This window comes from Malaclemys terrapin, chromosome 5 (genome assembly GCF_027887155.1).
Source record: "Malaclemys terrapin pileata isolate rMalTer1 chromosome 5, rMalTer1.hap1, whole genome shotgun sequence".
Lineage (NCBI taxonomy): Eukaryota > Metazoa > Chordata > Testudines > Emydidae > Malaclemys > Malaclemys terrapin.
The window spans coordinates 128,642,962-128,666,259 of record NC_071509.1 but is presented as its reverse complement, the minus strand read 5'-3'; the positions used below and the strand labels follow the sequence as shown (position 1 = coordinate 128,666,259).

General features: G+C 46.1%; 1 protein-coding gene across 2 annotated transcripts; it reads left to right on the top strand.

Moving 5' to 3' along the window:
- Positions 1–888: 888 nt before the first annotated feature.
- On the top strand, positions 889–22,940 carry PRDM8 (PR/SET domain 8). Of its 2 annotated transcripts, XM_054030124.1 has the most exons (10): positions 889–946; positions 1,067–1,384; positions 3,157–3,357; positions 3,911–4,063; positions 14,411–14,596; positions 15,321–15,455; positions 16,269–16,414; positions 18,529–18,749; positions 19,602–19,833; positions 20,408–22,940. In XM_054030124.1, exons 8-10 carry the CDS (start codon positions 18,531–18,533, stop codon positions 21,703–21,705), a joined length of 1,749 nt encoding a protein of 582 aa, XP_053886099.1. In that variant the 5' UTR covers positions 889–946; positions 1,067–1,384; positions 3,157–3,357; positions 3,911–4,063; positions 14,411–14,596; positions 15,321–15,455; positions 16,269–16,414; positions 18,529–18,530; the 3' UTR covers positions 21,706–22,940. The 2 variants fall into 2 exon arrangements, with proteins under 2 accessions (XP_053886099.1, XP_053886100.1); XM_054030125.1 differs by lacking the exon at positions 15,321–15,455.
- The last annotated feature ends 358 nt before the right edge of the window (positions 22,941–23,298 follow it).

The window sequence follows — 23,298 nt, the reverse complement described above, 5'->3', positions numbered from 1 at the left end:
CTATGAAGGGTGTTAACCCTTTCCTTTCCCAACCATGGACAGTCCTTATATCCCCCATATGCTGCATTACTAAATGACTCTTAGTAACTTTATCTCCTTTTCTGATACATCTGTTTGGTGCTTCACATGTGCAGCTTCACTTTCATCTCTAACATCTAAAGCCATTGTTTCCTATATTTCTGGTGCCAGTGTGGAAAGAAGCCATCCTTGAATTGGGCTTGCATTTGGACTGGCAGCAGATTGGCATTGGGCATTACTGTCAGGACTTTGGCATGTCATTTGGTAGAAAACCTTGGCTAGTGAATGCCATTCACACCTAGCAGATGTGCCACTAAGTATTATGCCAGATCTTTTACATAATAGAGCGCTGCTGGACACAATACTGCTTGGGAAAACCATGGCATCATTGTGTTGCCTTTAGTATAAAATTCCATCTAGCTCACATTTCTGCAGGAGAAACAAAAATGGTGCAGTGGAGGGTAATAAAGTGGTGTCTTCTCCTTCCCATGCCCATAGATCAAATCTGTGACTAAATCATTTTGGTGTCAATTTCACTCTTATGCCAACGGAGAAGCCTTTATTTTTTCTTTTAAGCTCCAGTACTAACGCCAGCTGGTTCTTCAAATGCTTTAGCACTGCAACTGGCTCTGCTTAATGTATAGGTTCCCACGTTAATCAGGTAGGGCTCAGTTTTAAGTCTAAACAAAAGAAAATTAGCAAAATCATTGCGTGTGGAACTAGAGAAGAAATTTCCAAAATACACTGGAAGCCAACTGTGCTGCTCTACATAACTCATCCCCCTTGGCAGCCTTTTCTGTTTGGTCTTTCCTCTTCTGCCCTCCATCGGAAACAGGGAACATTTATGCTGCCGGGGCTAAACGAGGGGAACATTGCATTGCCCCGAAGAGTCTGGTTTTGCTCCCAGACGCTTTGACTGTTGTGGACGGTGTGTGTTACTGTTGGGGGGAGGAAGGGGGGGGTCGATGTAGGAATAACAGGGGCAGACAAGAGGCAACTGAAAAGCACCAGCATCCAACTTTTTGTGCCTCTCTGTTTCCCTCTGCAGAGCCTCCTCTGTTTTGCTTTTCTCCTGCTCCTCGAGGGGGAGAAAACTGGCCCCACGCCGGGCAGTGTTCCGGGCCGAGGCTTGTCCCTCCAGCTCCCCCGGTTCCCCTCTTGCCATCTGCTCCCTGAGCTCCCCCAGCTCACACCGTGGAGGGGACCTGGGCGCGTCTCCTCCTCCCACCCAAGCCTCGGCTCTTTGTCCGCCGCTGCCTCTCGCCCCGGCTCCTGCCCGGCCCGTCCTCCCGTGCGGACGAGGCGGCTCCCGGATGGCGGCTCCACCCGCAGCTCCGGCCCCCGATCACCCTGCCCGGCGCGCGAGGTAAGCTGGGACATCTGCGGGGGAGGGCGGCGGTGGCTGAAGTGCTCGCGGCGCTGCGGGCTGACGCCTCTGCCCGCTCCAGGGACAGATACACCGGCAGGCAGCCGCGGGGTCCGCTTCCCTCCTCCCTTCAGAGCGTCCCGGGAGAGGCTGGGGTCCCTGGCTCCCCGGCTCCCCCTGCAGCACCAGGGTGGCTCTCCTCCTCCTCCGCTCCCTCCTTCCTTTCCCTCTCTTTGCTTTATTACTCGCATTCCCCTTCCTTCCTTCCTTCCTTTAGCTCTCTTACACCCCCCCCCCCCCTTTCATTTTATTCCTCCAGCTTTCTTTAGAGGAGACAACACTCCTGCCTTGGCAGGGGGATGGACCGGATGACCTAATAGGAGGAGCACCCTCCCCCCACCCCTCCTCTCTCCTCCTAACGGGGAGGGACTTGGGCTTCCAGCCACAATGGGGCTGAGGATGAAGGCACGTGTGCCATGGACACCGCTCTCCTTCGCAACTGGACTCAGTCCGTTTCATCCGAACCTAAGAGTGAGGACGAGACCTGTACTGAGAACCAGAGGGGATGAGGTTACAGGGGATGCTTTCTATTAGGCCCGGCTTAGATTTGTTGCTGTTATTGCTTTGGGTGTGGAGCCAAATTCCGAAAAGCAATGGAGATCCTCTGCTGAAAATAGTCTTGCCAGACCCTGGGCGAAAACCATGGGGGCAAGGGACTTGGGCATAACGGGTTTGTTATGGAGGGCAACCTGAGATGGTGACAATACACACACACATGCACAAATCCGCACTCCCGAAGAAGTTGACTTTCCGTGTGTCTCTCATATTTAAAGTGAACGCTTCCCCCTTTCGTTCTCCATCCCAGTGTTTGAATGCAACTTTTGGAAAGTCCGAGACCATCGCCGATCAGACCAGCGAGATTATTCTTTCTCCTGTTATTCCCCGGATTCCCACTCCACTTATTGTGCTTCCTTAACAGGGCTCAGCTAAAAATAATAATTCTTCCCTTCCACTGCTTTCACCCAAGTGTCAGAGCCGGTTCACTAAGTATTCACCCCCAAATCCTCCAGTAAACATTAATCAAGATGGATAGTGAATACAAAATATGTCCCCTTGCCATATCTGCCTCTTAATCCCGAGAGTAATTCTGGAAAGCAGCATTATACAATGCCTCTATTAATCCCTTACACGAACAAATGCCATTTCTGACCTACTACATTTTATGTGACTGGGGTCTTTTCAGTCTGATTTTAGCCTCGTTAGAGAAATGTTCAGATGCAAACGGGGCGGGCGGGGGAAGCGGGTGAGAGACCATTAACGTAATATGATGTGTATTTCAACCAAACAAATTTCTGTTATGGAATCAAATAACACAATCATTCATCCTATAATTACCTGGGAGTGGTGGATGTGTGTTGGGGAGGGGTAGGCTACTCCTAAGTAGACATGGTGCTGATATCATGCTTGTTTTCATTTAACTGATCATTTTCAAAGCCTTCTGAGTGAAGTGACCTAATTCGGAGCTGGATACGGTGTTTGGCTAGATGGTTGCATGGGCCATTCTGGGTTGCCCAGTAGGTGAAACAAACTACTCCGTGTAATCCCAACGAGTTGGGATTTGCCCAACGAAGGGTTGGTTATCGCACTGCTTGAGATTTCTCCATCGTGTAGTTAAATTAATACACACACACACTTTTACGGCTTTATTCAAAACCGTCTTCTATTCTCTCATAATCGTAATATGCACCATTGCCTTTGATTTTATTAATTAGGGTACCAAGGAAGATAACGAAGGGTCGAAATAATGAATGACTCGATGGAACGAACTAGCATCCAGAATTCTGCAAGAAACTAGGGAGTCTCATATGCTTGCTTGCTACGAAGAGCAGAAATGGGTTAAAACAACATTGTCACCGTTAATTGTTGGCAGCAGATTAATACTGTGCCGGGGTCGCATTACTAAACCAACCAGGGTGAGTGTGTAGCGCAGGGAAGTGCTTATTGTTCCCCTCTCCTTTTTGACAATTGCCACTGGATCGCTGTAACGCAGTGTGCATTTGTCGAGGCAAAATACATGAAGCCACTTAGCAATTCTCTGAACCCTGATTAAAATTCCTTAAAAAAAATAAATCTACATTCTAAATCAGCTGGTGATCAAATTGAAAGCGGCGTTTCTGCTGGAGTTTGGTTATTTTGGACGATCAAGGAGGAAAAGCGTTCTCAATCAGGCAGAGACGCTTTTTGGGGGTGGGGTGGGGGGGTAACCAGTTAAAATTATTTGGCCACATTAAATCGTTCCCGTACACAGAAGACTAATGCAGGACATTTCGCCACTCTTCACAGTTTTGCCTCACCCTCTGTATGTTTCAATTGAAAACCAATTAAAGGTTTCTATAAATCTGTTAGCACCCCTTTTATGTGGGGCCCTCTGATGCATGCTATATTGCCCTTTAGATGCCTCTTCCTTTTTTTGTTTTACAATTGTTGTATCAATATAATGCTTCCTTTCTTCCTCTGTCTCTATAGATACAGATATACAAGGCAAACTAAAGGTTTCAACTGCTATTCAGCGCCTCCTCATTTGTCCCGGAGCCCTAACAGTGGTGCCTTTTCTTTCCTGGCTGCTTTTCCCTGCTTCTGGAGCAGCAGTTATGGTAGAAGCAGATGGCTACTGATTGGGTGAGCTTTGTGGCTTTAATACTGAATACTTTATGGAAAAGGACTTTATCATGCTTGGTTGGTCAGAGGCACAACGGGATGAGATTTATGACTAGAGAAAATAAATCTCTTTAAGTTTCACCCCCTGTGTCAACTTGCTCTAGCAAAGCCAGAGCTGGAAAACCCCGCATCTTTCCCCTCCCCCCTTCTTTTCTCCCAAAGTTTAGCAAACGTCTGAAAACTTTAGGAATTCTCACTCGCTGGAGCAGCTGCATCAGATTTCTCAGCCCTTAAGGCTGTGGTGGGAAGGGAAGTTAATTGCTAGTTCACAGGCTGCGGTGTCATCATGTAGGATCAAAATATGTTCAGAAATCAAGGTGATCCCCTAGGTGGGCTGGGATGCGGACCTGTGCAAGGACTGAAGATTACACGGTTATAAATCCAGGCTGGGAGATTCTGATGGTGACATCCTAATAAGCCACGCCATGCAGGGTGGCCACCAGGCTTTGCTCAAGTTGATGTTTGGGTCAGGCTGCTGGTGGCCTCCCCTCCCTGGCTTTAGTGCACATCTATACTATGAGCGAGATTTTCAAAAGGACTCAGCATTGGCCTCACTCTGCTTCCGCTGGAGTCAATGGGAGTTTTACTGTCATCTTCAATAGGACCAAATTTAGACCAAGGCCCAGTGCTTCTGACCAACACAACTCTGTCAGTGTTCTGATTACACACAGCTAGGCACTTACATCCTTAAAGCATGACTCAATTTCTATCTATCTATCTATCTATCTATCTATCTATCTATCTATCTATCTATCTATGTTTTTTTCTGTTTCTACATGCTCATCACTTTGTATCTAAGCACTGAAGACATTACCTATGTCCCCAAATTGCACCAAAGACAGTCAAGGAACATGGTCCTTGGTCATGGTAAAGGTCCCATCTATATTACATGCTTTTAACAATGATTGGAGATAATGTAACCAGGGCCCTTGAGTTGAGGTCATTGAATTTCTAGGGCAGATGGACTTTTAGACACAGCAGGATTTAGCATAGACTCTGGCCTTAGAGGCACTTCCCCTTCAATTCCTCCCACATTCAATATCTCACATACTTCTCCACCATTGGGGAGACATTCCCCATATCAACATATAAATTCTTGGTTAGCATTTTTTAAGCAGTTAACAAACCAGTGATTTTTTTTCACATTTCTCAAACTGTCCTTAGTATTTCTACCAGGTAAACATTGTAGGAACAGATTTTCAAAAGAAAACTAGTGATTTTGGATTCCTTAAATGTTGGTAGCCATTTTTTACACATCTTAAAGGTACTTGATTTTCAGAAGGCAGATGTTCAGCATTTGCTGAAAATTCAAACTGTTGGACACCCAAAATAACTAATCACTTCTGAAAATCTCAGGCTTACATTTTCCCCCAATCGTTTTAAGGTCATAATTAATAAATGTTTGGTAAATGCATTTTCCAATCATGTCTCGATTATTTATTGAATGCTTTGGTGAATATAAATTTTTGTAGAGCTAAATAATTACTGAGCACTTGCTAAGCTTTTCTCAGGTCTGAAGCATGCTGGAAGCATTTCACGTGAAGTTGAAGTGCAGTTGGGGGCTGGAGAAATAGCAGAGAGAAAAGGAGAAGGTGTCCATGGTTTGGATCTTTCTCTGTAATTTTCTGTACATTGGATTAGAGAGGGCTTTAATAAACCTGTATGAGGGATCTAAGGTGCCTTATGTTTTTGTTGTTGGGACAGAGATTGTTTTATCTTTGTGGGAGTGAATTTTAGTAAAAGTCTGAGTCTGTGGAGAGTAAGCTTTAGAGTCATGGTTTTTCAAATTAAAATTTGGGACATCTTTCCAAATATCATTGACATGTATGGCAGAATGGGGGCCAATTAGGGGGAAGGGAAATATAAAAGGAATGAGAATGTGGGACTTGTCTTGGAGGTGAGTTGAGAAAAGGGTGAGGGGACTGTGTAGTGGGACTAGTCCTTCAGCAAGGCATCCAATTCAAGAAAAGCATTGGAGGGACTACTTAAAACATTTCCATAATGGTGCGTGGAACTGTCAGTAAGTGTTTGTTCATTGAAATAATTCCTCTACACACATGTTGGTGAAGTGCTTATCAATAGACTGGGGGATATATAAATGGCCACTTGCTCACTGGTAATGTTTCTCTAAGGCCCAGGTGATGCATGCTTATAAGTACTTAACAAATACATTGAGGAATGTGTGCGGTGTTTTGTCTCAAGTCACTTTCTTCCAAAATGCACCCATCCATTTTATGGGCTCATCTGCCCCTGAGATACTTACCTCAACTTTATGCATTCCCCCAAGTGATGACCATGCCTTTGTGAAAGACTATTCCACCATGGTGAAACACCAGTCTAAACAAGAGACCTCTTCCTTTGATCAGACATCTCGGATGCCAGGTCAATGTCCTAGCCATAATCCAAACCACCCCCATTAATGCAGCCACTAAGGACACTGATCGTGTCTGTGGGACACCTACATCTCCCAGACATGCTTCCCACTCCCATGAAACAGAGAAGTGTATACAAGACTATTGTTGGGCAGACCGAAAGGGTTTGGATACAGTGTTAGGAGGATTTTGATGAACTGCTTCTCTCCATCTCATTTTTATAAAAGCTGGACAGTGAAGCATGTTTGCTTACTCAGTGCTTAACTAAAACAGGGATTTAGATGAGACTGAGATGCCTGAGGCAAAACTCAAAATAAGATGGATGTGATGCTAATGGGGTGAGGGGAAATATCCAGAAGAAGAGGAACATGTAAGGTCTGTTTCCTCTCTTATAGGGGTAGGTGGTTCTAAACTCTAGGAGGCCTTTTGAACTTCTGGTTGCTCCTGGGTTTTTCAGGTAGAGCAACAGCCTGAAGAGTTGTTTCCCACATGTATCCAAGAGGTTGTGACCAAATAAAGTTATCCATGTCTATTGTACCTCCAAATTAGATGCTGCTGCAATTTCTTCTCCATGAAGATTCCCTCAAGGAGCATTCAGAAACTTCAGCTGCAGCAGAAAAAAACAATCCATTTACTTAGCAGAGTGTGATGTATGGATCACATTACACCTGTGTTCCATAGACTGCACTGGCAACCAATTTGTTTCTGGATTCACGTCACTTGATTTTACTTTATAAAGCCTTGTATTATTTGTATCCTGGTTATTTTAGATACCACCTATTTCCTTAACTACTGCAGTATTGGAGATCAGCTGAGATATCCTCCCTAGAAGTCCCCAGATTTGAATGATAGTAGATGGAGGCAGGACATAATCAAGTGTCAGGGCCGGGGATCTAGAGCTTCCTTCCTATGTACTTCTAACAAAGCCTGAAAAGCTTATATGTTCCCTCAAGCCTAGCATAAGTAAAAGGTGTGGTTGAGGTGAGTTTCTTCCCTAGATTTAGACTTTTCCCAAGGGTTATTTGTGTTTAATTAGTGTAGTTCATTATAAAAATGCATAGACATGATTGATGGGTGCATATTTTGTAAAAGGAATAAATAGATACTTCCTTGGGCCTCAATTATTCTCACCTCGCTGAAAAGAGAAGCAGCAAGATTTGAGGCAGCGTCTACCATTCGGAAGTGGGGAATCAAAAGCATCTTTTTTCCCTTCTCCCTGAAAAATAGATGGAGGAGGGAAGGCCTTTCAGGACCAGGTCTGAAAGATAGGCCCTATCTCAACTGGGAATGCAGGAATAAATAGGTGAAATTCTATAGCCTATGTTACGCAGGTGGTCAGAATAGATGATCATAATGGTCCCTTCTGACTTTAAAATCTATTAATCTACAAAGAAAGATCTTTTTACAACAAGTCTGTATGCAGTGATTTGATCTGATTCTAACGAATCGGGAGGTGGGTGGGGGGGAAAAGCATTATTTGACATGGATAGGGATGGATTAGCCCGCCTATCTATCTAGCTTGCCTATCATACTCATCCCCATGGTAACTTTACATCTAAGAAAAATCTTTAATTGAGTGTGACTTTTTAAAAGGGTAAGTAATTTTTAGGTGGGCAAACTACATTATAGAAAATAATCCATTTCACTTTACACAGACTTCATTTTCTGCTCTGCCTTTACTATGGCAGAGCAAAATCTTAGGGAAACACCTTATAATTCCCTCTTGTACCTATTTCAACTACTTTTTTCTTCATGTTAGTAAGAGCTCCCCCTTTTATTATGTTTATTCTATTCATTACTGTATATTAACTCATATACATATATGAATGTGTGTGTATGTGCATTTATGTGTATTTATGTGGATGGGTGTATTTACTCCCTATACACACATATTGCCCATTTCCCATACCAGTGCCTGATATCATGTTGAATAAAGTTTAATGCATATGACAATTAGCCAATAATAATAACGTGCTCATTTCAGCAATCCAGTGCCCTGTCGCTGTTCTTTTGCTCGCAGCTATATTATTTAGCAAATCAGTCCCATTTAGTTCCACTTTATTGCCCAGTTGTCGTTTGAATTTATTAAATATCCTACCCAGTGTCCCCACGATTTAGGAATCTCTCTCTTCCTCCCTCCCCCAAGATTTAACGTCAATTATGGGTCAAACAAGCAGGACCAAAAGCCTCACTGGGTTATCTGAATACCATCCTTCACTTGTTAGACTCTTCGAGGGGAGTTTCTCGCAGGAAATGTGCCAGATAGAACTCCCCAAATCATGAAAACGCGGACTAGAGTTTTCATTCGGATTTAGCTTTGCATTCAGGCTGTCACTGAGATACCAGGGGTAGGGAATCGCCCATACAGTATAGGGAACAACACGTGATCTGACAAAAGGCAGGAGACTGCTTGCCCAGCAAAGTGGCATGTGTGATCATTACAGTAACAACTCAGACAATATGTGGCGTGGGACTTTTCCCTGTTTCCTTAAAAGCTGGGGTCTATCAATTAGTGCTTAATAGGGACAAATGGCAATAAGTCAGTGGGAGTGGGAACTAAAGCACTAATGCCAACGAGTTGATTAGGAACTGAGATTACCAAAATCCCATCATTCCCTGAATTCCAGCGAATCAGAATAGGGGGCTGGCTATTTAACATTGGCTACTGTAAAAAAAAAAATCATTCCTCTTTCTTGTGAATGGCACATTTTTCACGTGGTGTGAAAAAATAGTCACATGACTGATTACCTAGCTGAAAAAGGCAAACGTGAACGCACGCTTAAGGCTTCCAATAATAGCAACAACCCGCTGATTTCTCCCTAACTGTAGCTAAGAATACGATTGGGTCAAGGATGTTCTTCACGCTGGGTTTGAATTGCAAATATTTGCGGATAGCAGGGTCTCACCTTCCTCGCCTCACACACAGACTGTAGTCATTCCCCTGCGGGTAACAAGCTCAGTGAGACCTGGTTAAATTCTCCCTTGGTGCAAATGTCTCGCTGGTTCTGTACATCCCCTATTTGTGGCGACAGAGAACGACGGTGAAAGAGCGCGGTATCTGGTCCAGCACTCTGTTCTCACTGCTACTTATCAACTAATTCCGCTGAGCACCCATTCTTTTCCCTAGCTTCAGACTGAAATAACATAAACCTGAAATCAATCCGAGGAGGAGCGTTCATATAAACACACACACACACACACATACATTTATTTCAATATTAAGTAATATATATTCCACATCTTGATTCTAACCCACGTATTGACGAATCTGAATAATACACATTGTGTGTGTGTGTGTGTGTGTGTGTGTGTGTGTCCACATCTTTATGGCACTCAGATATTTTGGTAGGTGGGTTAGCACCAAGGTAAAGCACACACTGCAGGAGGACAGATTCTGATGTAGACTGGTCTCTTTGACTAGCGTAGGTTCATGAAACTGCCTCACCATTGTTAAGACGTTTGTTAATTCGAGTTAATTAGCACTCAATTAATTCAAGTTTAAACAAGGCCCACAAATTAGTCTAGACAAATCCAAAATGACTACCTCGCCAGTACCCACTCCTGGCCATTCCCGATCCCCCAAATATACCTAGGGACTCTAGTTTATGTGCAGTCCAAGCTCATTTATTAGAATGTAGACTATGCCAATGTGGAGTTTCTTGACTCTTTCTAAAATATCAGGGGTCAAATGTACCTCTCTGTCTCCTCTTAGCTTTCGCAAAGATTGTGTTATTTGTGGGGGTGGTTTTCAGATCTTCTTCATTTGTATTTTTGACGAATCTTGCCAACGTGTTTTTAACTGATTCCATGTCATCTGTGTCTTTCCTTATCTCTACCTGGACTTAGAATAGCACGTTCAAGAACCCAAAGTCATCTTTACAATTAACCAAAATTAATTTCCACTGCAAACGCATACCATGTGTTTTCACAGCTAGACACCAACATCACCTTTTATTTCATTCCTCAGATCCCTGGGTGAGCATGAGCATAGAAAAAACACGATGAAAGGGAAAACTTTTCTGAGCAGTGTGGTTTGACGGTTAAAGCAGGGGACTGGGAGTCAGTAGGCTTCAGTTGGTTTTCTGCTCTGCCACTGTTATTGCCTTGCTGAGCGAGCGTGTACAAGTCCCGTGAGGTCTCTCCGTGACTCAGTTTTCCCCTTTGTAAAATGGCGATAATGCTACCTACCTACCTTTCTAAGGCCCCGAAACAAGATTATGCGATGCAATGTGCTGTAGATATTACTATTTAAGAGTGGGACTTTTATCTGTATAGGGACTACAGGATCAGCCCCACGTAAATATTTTGTAATGATTGTTGTGGCTCCAGTCCACTACAAAAAAGCACGGGTTCCCAATCATGTAACCTAAACCGCCAGTTTAAATAGCCAGTGCTTCTGTAGTTTACGTTTGAATACGCTGAGTATAAAAAGCTTAGCATACTGTACATTTAAAATGGATGCTACAGTTTTCTTATTCAAACATTTAATCCTCCTTTAGTGCTTCTCCTCACCCTCCTCGATATCTGCCCCTCACAGCGGACCATTTCACAATGAGGCATTTGGGAAGGGCTTGGTTTGAATTATAGAATCATAGAAGGATCATAGAAGACTAGGGTTGGAAGAGACCTCAGGAGGTCATCTAGTCCAACCCCCTGTTCAAAGCAGGACCAACCCCAACTAAATCATCCCAGCCAGGGCTTTGTCAAGCCGGGCCTTAAAAACAGGAGTAAGCCTTACTCACAGGAGCGCCAACAATTTCTAGCATGAGTAATGCTTACTCACCATTAGTTGTAATGGGGTTGCTTGATTGATGACCTTCCCCTGATCATTTTCTCATGACCACCTAACTGCGAAAACAAAGATAATCAACTGTGGGGGTAGAGTACGCAGCATAAACGGGACGGTTCAGAGTATTTCCTTGACATCTGTTACTGAAATGCACCAAATTACCTGAATATAAAACAGTCACTCTGACCCAGACATGCACATACAGATTTAGGTATGTCCTCTGCACACGTACATGTATTCAGTACGAGTTGCATGCATTTGAAGTCATGAGTATAGATTTACATTAAAACTACTTTTGATTTGACCCATTCTCGCTGTCCCGGTTTTACTATAGGGCCTTATGAACCGTCCGTCTCCCTAACAGACTCTGTAAAAATTCTTCTTCCGTGGCAATAGATTAGAACACAGGTTCTTGAATGTAGCCTTTTTAGTGTCAGAGCCGTACATAGACTCAGCAATGGTTTACCTGATGGACACGCAGCTAAACTAGAGCGGGATTGCTTTGAATGTTGCTAAAATCAGAACATTTGAAGACAATTCAGAGCAGAGCATGTGTACTGTGAAAATCCTGAGTCGCAGCAAAATTCTTCTTATTTCACTAATGCCTATTAAACATAAGGCCAAATCCTGCTACCTTCATTCTCAGGGATTACTCGACTAAGTGAAGAAAATTTGTCCTAGCAGGGACCATCTATGTTATTCACTTTTACTCCACCCCTTTAAAGCTTTCAGGGTAGCATTGTTCGTCTTAGAGCTCTTCTTTAAGAAAACCAAGTTGCTTCTGTCGACCAAAGACGCATTTCTACTTTTATGCACCTCGTATGTTTTGCCACACATACTAGCTTGGTGCTAATTACAAAGGCTAAAATAAACTGAGTTTGATGACCAAGGTGAGATCTGCTAAAAAAGTTTTTCTGAAAAGGAGGCATTTCCCTGTTTTTGCTTGTGTGCGGTTTAATTTGAGATACTGAATTCAAACTTTGATTTAAAAGAGAGCTTTCTAGCGTGTTCCTTGAGAGGCCTGTTTCATTTTATATGTTGATGATTCTTCACAGCAGGTGTCTGTAATTTCCCAGCCCAATTTTTGCAGTCCATATTTAGACTGTAGGAGAAACTTGCTACAGTAAATAATGCAGGATCTCTCCCATCGTTTGTATGACAGAAGAGGACTGAAAATTCACTTGCTGAGTTTCATAGTAACACTGAAGCTATGCCCTATGACAGGATGTGCGGAGGGAATTTAATCTCTAATATGATTTTGGTTGATCAAATTTCTCCCACTTATGCAATTGGGCCCGATCCTGCTTTCACTGAAGCCATTAGGAGTTTTGCTATTGACTTCAATTGGAGCAGGATTGGGCCCACTCCCCCACATCAGTTATCTTGAAGCTTCTTTCCATTTAGTTTAGAAAAATAGCCATCTCTTAAATAAAAAACAGATATTGTAGCTTTCTTATTTTTTGCTTTTTTTTTTTTCTGGACTAATGTGCCAAAGACTGTACAAAACTAAAGGCACAGGATTTTTATTTTTCGGGAAGGGGACTGGCTTTGTTTTAGCATGACTATTCCCTTAATATTTTAATTGGAAACACAAACTTTAAAAGGGACCGGTTCTGGGTATAAAACTATTATTCTGTGAGGCTTAGATGAAGCTGTTGACTGGGGTTCACTTTTATAGTAGCATTCGAAGCTGGATAAATGCACACAAATATCTTAACAGTCCTTTTTAGTGTCAGGGAATTTCGGTCAGTGATACTATCGAAGCAATTTCAAACTAGTTTATGTACCGTGGGGTACCTTAAAATTCTCGCAAATAAAAGTAACAGGTACATTTTCTCTTTCCCCTATTAATGGGGGTCATTTGGACAATTTATATCACAAAGCAAGAACAGCATCATTTAAAACACAGGGAAAAAATCTTGGAGGCAGGAATTAATGCCTAAACTGTGTTTACTCCCATATCTGTAATGTTATGTCAATCTCCCGTCCAGGAGACGAAGGGTTTTGTTGAATTAATAAGATAAATGTTGAAAGCATATTATATGCAGCCTTTAATCCTAATGTCAGAAAAATCGTAATTATGGGGAGGATAAGTGAATTTGAAAGTCAACCATTATCCAACTCCCTGATTGCAAACTATTTCTATTCGCCTCTGTGAAATGCTTTCTTTCTTTCTTTCTTTCTTTCTTTCTTTCTTTCTTTCTTTCTTTCTTTTTCCATCTACGTTGTGTTGGGAAGGATGGAGATAGGTGAGGAACTGGTAAACAGCCAGTCTTTGTTCTGAAGGTGCCATCCGTATAGTGGCCATGTAAAAGGACCTTTTCCTTTACAAATAAAAATGCAAAACTTATTGGGAACTTTCCCAAAGCTTTGAGAAGGGCAGGCTCGCTAACGGGCTAAGGGCTGAACCCGCTTCTAAAAAGAGAGCAATAATGTGAACCAAAAGGGTGGTTAGGCAGGGAAAGGGCGAGCTGCAGCACCGGACGGCCCAGCCTCCATAACAGCTGGGGAAGGTACTAACCTCGCCTTTAAGCGTCAATACAGGCCGGCGGAGTTTGAAAGCAGTCCCCTGGTGCCTTTGATATGGACCGCGGTTCCCTGCGGAATCCGTATCTAGCCTCGAGGCGCTCACACCTAGGGGCCATTCCTCTCGCTGCTGCTGCCAACCCTGCCCCAGGCTCCCCCCCCTTCTCCGTCTCATCCTAGCGCAGGGAGAAGGGGCTTGCGGTTCCTCTGCAAGTTTGCTTTAGTTCTGCCTGGTCCTTTTTTTGTGTGTGGATTTTCCCTTCTCATAGTAAAGTGGTTTATTTGATGGGGCTTTACGGATCCCTTTCTCTGGGGCTCTTTTGTACTTGGGGGGGGGGAATAACCCAGTGCAGGAGAGTTAGGTGTCATTAGTAGGAAGAGGGGCTGCTAAACACAACCATAACCTAGTGGGTGTAGAATGTGTGGACGAGAATCCCCCAGGGAGTCTATTCCAGGCGAGGCACATTATCACCAAAGCTAATGGTCTAAAGGGGACCTGAAGGGAGCTGGGGTTTAAGACGTTGCCTTTGGAAAGCCAGAGGCGGCAGAGAGAAGGGGGGAGGGGAAAGCAGTCCATGTTAAGCCCGTTTAATTTCATTCTCTCTCTCTAACTTCCCCCAGGGGCTTTCACCTATGGCTGCGGTGTATCAAGCGGATCTGAGTTGGCTTCCCGAAGGGACAAAGCCATGTGAGAGCTCAGGGATTCTCCTCGCCCCAGTGCGGAGAGGTCAGCGACAAAGCAGGGCGCTGTCCCATCAGAACCATCCTGCTCTGCCTCCCATCTGCGAGGGATGCAGGGAGGCGCAGGTCAGTGGGTTAGGAGTTCTCCTGGTCCCTTCTTTTGCTGCGCTCTCGGCCACACTGCCAGCCCCAAGAACCCCTTCCTGAGGTGACCCAAGGTGTCAACTTCCGACACTGCTATCCAGCCAAAAGAGAAACCCCCGCCCTCCGCCCTGCTATCACTACCCTCCCCTCATAACGTTTCACCTTCCCCCCCGGATGTGCAGAGCCTGGACTAACTCCCTCCTTGCTATTCCTTACTGCTAAAACGTGTTTATTCAGCGGAAAGGCCCTTGTTTATTCCAGGGCTAAAGAAGAAAGGTTCAGAGCAGCGAGAGAGCAGTAAAATACCCCAGACGAAATGGGTGGAGGGGATTTATTATTTTTATATTATTATATTTCATTTTAGAAAAAAAATACATGTATCTTTCATAGTCTCTTTGCAGAAGAGAGGGGCTCCCAGGGGAAGGACCCTGAGTACATTCACCCTGGAGGAAACTGAATGCCAAGCCCATCTTACTGTGGGCAAGAGGATCTTTTGGTTTCTAAAATGAAAGGAAAAACGACAGCAATAGACCACAGAATAGCCTATGACCTGGACAGACACTTGCAAGCCAAAGTCAGGGCCAAGGCTCTTCTTTGCATTGTAAGATCAAACCCCGTTGGTTGAACAGTAACATTTCCGACAGTCCGAGTCCTGTCTCGCTCGTTTTAGATCCCAAAGTTTAATAGTTTGTGCAATTCCACACAGGGCTTTAAACATCCAGAGAATACCTCCCCAGCAAGGGATCTTTGCTGAATGAACAAGAGGAGGAAAAATTCTGCAACTGCACGGGGCCCAAAGCCAGGGAGTGGATTGTAAATGCAGCGAGATACTTGCAAACAGGTGAAGATTATCTTCAGAGCGAGCAAAGGGATTGTGTGTATCTAGAAGGGTGGATATTGGGCCAGAATCATTTGTTATACATTGCCGGTTTAGCAATGAAATAAGAATGGCTACTGTAACACGGGGGCATCTAAATACCCCCACCCCCAACCTACTGTTAAACTTCGTCCTAGCCTAGTTAACAGCTACAGAGTGATGCTTGCAGACTAAGGAAAGGGGTTAAATTCTTCCCCTTAATCCAAGCAAGTATCTAGGAGTTTCCCCTCTCCAGGATCACCATCTGTAATGGGAGCGCAGTCTCACGGTGAGAGCCTCTAAGAGGAGACTTATACTGGGAATGTTTCTCCTTCTTCTGAGATCCAGGCTGCAGTTGGGCTAGACATTCTTGCTGCCCACACATACCAAAGTCACAATCATCATCGTAATAATAAAAAGCATGCTGAAGAGGTTTTCATGTCATCCCTTTAAAATAAAAGGTTCCTCTTTTATTCTTAGGCCGCAAAAAGCGCTTTGAGAGGATGCTCTCAAAGCATTGGGCTCTGGGATCCCAAGGAAAAGGTGGGGGGCGGGCAGCACCTCCAGGAAGCGAGCAGGAAGGGGAGAGGGAGGGGAGACAGGCAGGGAAAGCGCCGAGCCTACTAAAGAGTTAAAGGGAGGGGACGTGGGCTGTCACGCGTCATTGGGCAGATTATGTGCAGCAAACAAAAAGTGTGCGTCTGTGTGCCAGTCAGTCACTGCATCGGGTCCATCTGCACAACTCGCCCTCTCTCTCTCTCTTTCTCTTTCTGTCTCTCCTTCCACCTCTTTGCACAGAGCACCCAGGACAGCAGCCCTACCCTTTCCCACTGCCATGGAAATACACTGATACAATAGACACTGGGGGGAACACGGAGAGCAGCCCATCCTTGGCCACTTTCGGGTTTCCTGACGTTTGGGATTATATTCTGACCTGATTCCTGGTAAGTAAATACGCGTGCGGGGGGGAGCTCGGGGTTGGTTTCTTTTCTTCTCCCCGGGTTTATTTTCTAGCAGTAAAAAGCACGGGGGAGACACGCCGCCGGGCAGATCGATACAAAGGAAAGGAGTTTTCAAGAGAAATAGACGGGGGTTGAACATTGAGCTCCGCTGGGTGCAGGGAAACAAACAATGACTGGAGGTGGCTTTGCTTTTGGCGAGCGCGTCTGGCTGTGGAGAAGGGGATCGAGGGAGAAAGAGAGGACCACGGGGTTGGTTTTTGTTAAGGAGTGGGGGGCAACAGGGAGGAAGCGAGGCAGGGAGCTCTGTGATCCCCGTGGGGGGGGGGGGGGGGGTTATTCTTAGTGTTAAACCCCTGCTCCAGAGGAGCGTTCCCCGGTATTGTTACACAGAATTGCGTTTGAATGACGCTGCCACCTCCACTACAATGAAAAGCTTGTGGGAAAGGGATTTAACATTAAATAAACAAACAAACAAGGGAGGGAGCTCGGGGGGAGGGAGAGGCTATATCACTGAACTGCAGGGAAATGAAAGGAGACGAGAAAACAGGCACGTTTAAAAAAAATCCTAGAAGCGGTGGGTTATTTGATGCTCTTTTTATATTGCTCCGAAACGGGCAAGGGGGTGGGGGTGTCTTTCGCCACCGTAGAATAATCAATGAAGTTGCACGTTTGAGGGTTTAATTTCGCTCTGGGTGAGAGACAAATGTGACACGGATTAGGGCAAAATACACCGGTAGTTTGGAAATGCCAGTTTTAGAGGCATGGTCTAGTGTTTTGTTTTGTTTTTTAAATCAGTTTTAGAATTGAAGTGCTTAATTGGATGATAAATCACAGGAGGATAAATCAGCGACAGTAACAATATTATTCTATAATCACCCGTTTTCAATAAATAATTAGGGGCCGCTATTTCCTGGCCCTTCCATCGCTGGCTTCTAAAGAAATAAGTTACTGATGGCACAGTTCTCTCCTAAAATACGGGGGAAAGCCATTTAAAAGGGGTTTATACAGTCTGCCGGTAGAATTTTTTTTTTAAAGAAAAAACAAATAATATAGATCGATGCCACTTAAAAAGGCAGCCACAAACTAAATGGAGGCAGAATTCCTAACTCGTTGTGCAGCTATTCCTCTCTCTCTGGGCTTTAAAAACCGGAGTATAGAGGATCGGTACTTTTTGGAAAAAGCTAAGCCGAGGGTGATTGAAAACGGGAAGCCCCAGCGCGAGACACCTGCCAATATCACAGTCCCGTTTTACAGCAGGAATGTCATAGATGGGAAAGTCAGAATTCACAACTCGCTTCACAAATTGTATTCACGGCCAGAGATTTTGCTGCTTGTATCCTACCTGCACATTCCCAAGTCACATTTGACTGAATCTATCCCCTTGTATGACAAGGTAACTGGGATTCACCCTCATCCATAAATAAGCGTGTCGAGGTAAAAAATAATTACCTCTGCTTGCGGCTTTTAATTAAAGTCTCGGAGGGAAAGTGCTGGATTATGATAATGAGCAGACATACGTTCCCTCTTGTAGAGTAGAGCGAAAGGTTAGCTGACATGAAATCAGTGACATTGACAGTCCACTTGAAATCCATTCGCTATGCTCTCCTGTCACAGCGTGCAACAGAGCACCGGACCTCTCTTTAGAAGAAGAAAAAACCCAGCACATCAGCTCTACAGAATCTTGTTCGGATAAAAACTCCTCGCAGTTGCTTTAGCTTTAGAGGGTCAATATGCAGATCTCCCCCCCGTCCTCCGCGTGTATGGCTAATGCACAGAGCCACCTATTATTATTCCTGTTATTAGGGTCTCCTAATAAATGAATCACCGCGACAGCTTCCTCGAACCTCTCCTTTCATTCATTTCAATACGCCGTCTTTATTTTTTAACTATTGCACAGATGAGAGCGGCTTGCCTGTGCTGTCAGTTTTCCAAACATTTTAATTAGGAGTCACGATTAAGTGGGACGTTTTTAATCCTCGTTTCCCCCTAAACTCAATGACACTCTTACTTGGTATTAACAAAAAACCAAAACGTGTTCCGTGCCCTCAGTACAAGTTATGTAACGCGTCTCCTTCCCCTGTTCTCTCCGCCCGTAGTGATGGAGGACGCCGGCGTTCAAAGGGGTATATGGGATGGAGACGCCAAGGCAGTCCAGCAATGTTTGACGGATATTTTCACCAGTGTTTACACCACCTGCGATATCCCGGAAAATGCGATCTTCGGCCCTTGTGTATTGAGCCACACTTCTTTGTATGACAGCATCGCTTTCATAGCGCTTAAATCCACTGACAAGAGAACCGTCCCTTATATATTCCGGGTAAGGATGGTTTGGTTCCAACATATAACCGCACTAAATTCTCTCCCCGCGTCCTTTGCTTTTGCAAAGGAGCCGCTGGGACACCAGGATGCACTTTTGGAGGGTGGGGACTGAATTCACTAACGTTTTCCACTTCACCCAAGGGTTTTCCATACAGAACTCAAATTGCCCTTTTAATCGCTTGGTTGTGCCGATTGATTAATACAGATCGGGCCAAATTCTGCTCGCCTTCGCCACACCCGTAACCCCGTTGACTTCAAAGGGACTACTCCTGTGATGAAAGCCAGCAGGATTGACCCATCATCAGCTGTCATTTGCATATGCATCGAAAACCTTTGGGGAAAAAAAACCAGATGATTATGGTTGTAGATGCCTTTCCAGAGCTGCCGCTTATGGTGGCATTTAAGATAGACTGAACAGATGTTTCAATTTTTAAAACATTTTAATGGATTTAATGCTCTTTTAGCAAACCTTGCTCTCCCTGTACATCTTCCCCCCACCCACAAAAGAGGAGGGAGAAGTGATCATTTGGAATCCTGGAAGGTTTATTTACATTATTTCCTTCACATAAACCTTATGCAGCTGTGGTCATGTAATTGTGCCTTTATAAAGTTTGGGAGAGAACAGGCCGCATTCACATTGTCCTTTGCTAGCACAAATCAATTAAAACGTTTAAATAGTAGCTGGCAGGATTCAGTGGCCCAGAAAAGCCACAGGTATTTTTCAAGACTTGCACACTTCCGACAAGCGCTAGTACCTGGCCTTTCCGGAGCCCGGTGAAAAGTCTGTGGGGGTGAGGAGTGTGGGAATACTTGGCCACCTCTGATTTCTTGCATTCCCTTCCTTATGTAGGTGGACACTTCCGCAGCAAATGGCTCCTCCGAAGGGCTAATGTGGCTCCGTCTGGTCCAGTCAGCCAGAGATAAAGAAGAACAGAACCTAGAAGCTTACATCAAAAATGGACAATTGTTTTATCGGTCCCTTCGCAGGATTGCCAAAGACGAGGAGTTATTAGTTTGGTATGGGAAAGAACTGACGGAATTACTGTTGCTCACCACCGCCAGATCCCACAGCAAGATGAACGGTAGGTGCAGCTTCCAGGCCAGGGGTCTGTATCTCCCACAAAGAGCTGGGTTGGGTTATCTTTTTGTTTTGTTTTCAAGAAGCGATCTAAACCACTTAATGCCAGTGAGAAAGATTCCGGTGAGGAATATGCAGCCCACAACGTTAGAGAGAGGCGAGGTGCGGACTGAGCTGAGCAAATTAGCTTGACTAAAGGGATGTTAATTAGGTAGTCCGGAGCATCACTTATAAACATATTGGAAATGCAAGATGAGATTAGGGGCTACAATCTGTTAGTTTAGACTCCACGGGCTCAAAAGCAAAAAGTGACACGGATAAAGGGTCATGAATTATTATATGACTATTCTGGTAGAGCCTAGCGGCCCTAATGATGGCTGGGGCCCTATTCTGCCAGGCCCTGTCCACACACAGAGTAGAAGCCAGGCCCTGCCCCAGAGAACTGAATGGGCTCCGGTCTCCATCCTCTGCCAGTCCGGCAAAGATGCGCGCCCTTCCCAGAGTTAGCGGAGGGGGTTGGTGCTACCGGCCCGGAGCGGTGACTAATCGGTGTTGTTGTGTGTTGTGTCTCGGTGCAGGGTCGCCCCCGTACGCTTGCCTGGAGTGCAGCCAGCGTTTCCAGTTCGAGTTCCCCTACGCCGCCCACCTGCGGTTCCGCTGCCCCAAGAGACTGCCCAGCTCGGAGCCCAGCCCCGCCGAGGAGCCGCGCGGCAAGGACAGCGGCAAGGAGCCGGCGGCCAGCCTGGGGCCCGGGCCCAACAAGTACAGCAAGCCCGGCGGGCCGCTCCACCCGCACTACCCCGGCCCCGCCCAGGACAGCAGCAACGCCAAACCCTCCACGGACTTCCACAACCTGGCCCGCGAGCTGGAGAACTCCCGGGCCGGCGGCAGCTCGCCCAGCCGCAGCCCGCACCCCGCGCCCGGCGCGGGCAGCAAAGCCAAGCGGAAATACCCGGAGGAGCCGGGCGAGGAGCGGGGCCAGGGGGCCGGCAGGGGGCGCCTGCCCTCCTCCCCCAAGGAGGACCTGGTGTGCACCCCGCAGCAGCAGTACCGGCCCGCGGGCAGCTACTTCGGCCTGGAGGAGAGCGGCCGCCTCTTCGGGCCGCCCAGCCCGGAGACGGGCGAGGCCAAGCGCAGCGCCTTCGTGGAGGTGAAGAAAGCCTCGCGCGGGCTGGAGGCCGAGGCGGCGGCGGAGGAGGCGGCGGAGCAGCAGCAGCGCGCCTCGCCCGCCGGCGCCGGGGACCCGCTGCTGGGCGCCCGGCCGGGCGGGCCGCTCTCCGGGGGCAGCCCGGCGCGGGGCAGCGCCTTCACCACGGTGCCGCAGCTGGGCGGCAAGGCGGAGGAGCGGAAAAGCGCCTTCTCCCAGCCCGCCCGCTCCGCCTTCCCGCCGCACGTGGCGCCGCTGGGGCTGGCCCCGAAGCTGGGCAGCCTGGGCGAGCCCTGCCCGGAGGCCGCCGCCCGCCTCTACCCGCCCGACCCGCTGGCCGCCAAGCTGCCCGGCGGCGCCGAGCTGCCCGGCGCCGGCGGGGCGCCCAAGCAGAGCCCCTTCCTCTACGCCACCGCCTTCTGGCCCAAGAGCTCGGTGGCGGCGGCGGCGGCCGGGCCGCTCCAGCTGCAGCTGCCCTCGGCCCTGACCCTGCTGCCGCCCTCCTTCACCTCGCTGTGCCTGCCGGCCCAGAACTGGTGCGCCAAGTGCAACGCCTCCTTCCGCATGACTTCCGACCTGGTGTACCACATGCGCTCGCACCACAAGAAGGAGTACGCCATGGAGCCGCTGGTCAAGCGCCGCCGCGAGGAGAAGCTCAAGTGCCCCATCTGCAACGAGTCCTTCCGCGAGCGCCACCACCTCTCCCGGCACATGACCTCCCACAACTGAATGGAGACGTGTGAGGGGGGCTCCCCCGTGTATAGTGACAGAGCCACACACACCCTCCCAGCAGCCAAACGACCCCCTCTGGCCCGGCTCTGCCCATGGCTGGGGGCCTTTTCCAGGGCAGTCACAGCAGGGGGGGATTTGATCCCCGCGGGCCTACCTTTTCCAAGCTGATTTGGGGTGTTTCAGAGACAAGGTGGGTGAGGTGCTATCTTTGATCTGCTGGGGAGAGAGAGGAGCTTACCTAGGGTGACCAGATAGAAAGTGTGAAAAATCGAGACTGGGTGGGGGGAAATAGAGTCCTATACAAGAAGAAGCCCCGAATATTGGGACTGTCCCTAAAAAATTGGGATATCTGGTCACCCTAAGCTTACCCCGAGCTCTTCTTCAGGTTTTGGGGGGTGGGAGGTTGTTTTGTTTTTAGCAACCGACCTGAGATACCAAGGTCAGATCCCCACTTGCCAAAATTAGCCTACCTTCATTGTCTTCGATGGAGCTGTGATAATTTACATCAGCGGAGGATCTATCTGGCCCTTGATTTTCAGAAGGCAGGTACCTAGCGCTTTCTGATAATCAGGCCTCTTGATGGTGTCTCCGTTTGAACAAACACCCCAAGTCATTAGTCACTTTTGAAAGTGTAGGCCTTTACCTTGCAGCATACCAGACCAAGAGGGGGAAGGGTTGGATTTTTTTTCTTTCTTCTGTTCGAATGCACGCATTTTCACTTTCCCCAAAAAATAAATAAAAATAAAAAAAGAACTTTAAAACTAATAAAGTACATTTTTAAAAATGTCATATATTGCAACATATTGATGCATTTGTCATACCTTTCTACTTAAATTATTAAGCACTTATGGTTTAGATGTAATAATTATATGTAAGGGTAAATTTTTATTTTAGATATAAAGTAAAAAAAAAAAGGAAGGAGGATGCAATGCTTTTTGCATTTGATGACAGTTTGTGTTCTTTCAAAAAAAAAATTAAAAAAGGACTTGACACTATTTAAGTTTCCAAGGGGGAAGTGCATGTATCATGAAATGATTATGGACTTCAGTGCAGAATGTCCTCAATTCTGTAAATATGTATTTCCTTTTAATACAAAGTGTAATTTTGTGCCGGTGAAATGAAGTCTGCATAGTTATGTGTTTCTTTTTTTTCCCTTAAAAAAGATTTTATTCAACTTTATAGTTTATCTGGGTATGTTGGATGCTTTGACAATAAATGACTTTATTTTCTTCAAAGCACTTGGATGTTGATAAGTACTTATTTAGAAAGAGTGGCCTATCTAACAGGGTTAAAATGCTAATATGATATACTATAAAGGAGAAATGCATATAGCATCCTTTAAAAATAGTGGGCAAGAAAAATAATTCAGAGTAGTATAGCTCCCTTGTTTCTGAGCACAGTATAATTACCAGTGGTTAGATACAGCAGTGTTGCGCCACTGTGTGAGGAGAGCCACAGCTCCAGAAAGCAACATCTGATTATCCTTTGGAAATATTGTGCTGATGTGTTGGGTTTCATGTTCAAAGGACAAAACATTTAGACAAGCATGCCGGCCATTTAGCTGACCCTTCGATGTCCGCTTTCTTTTCG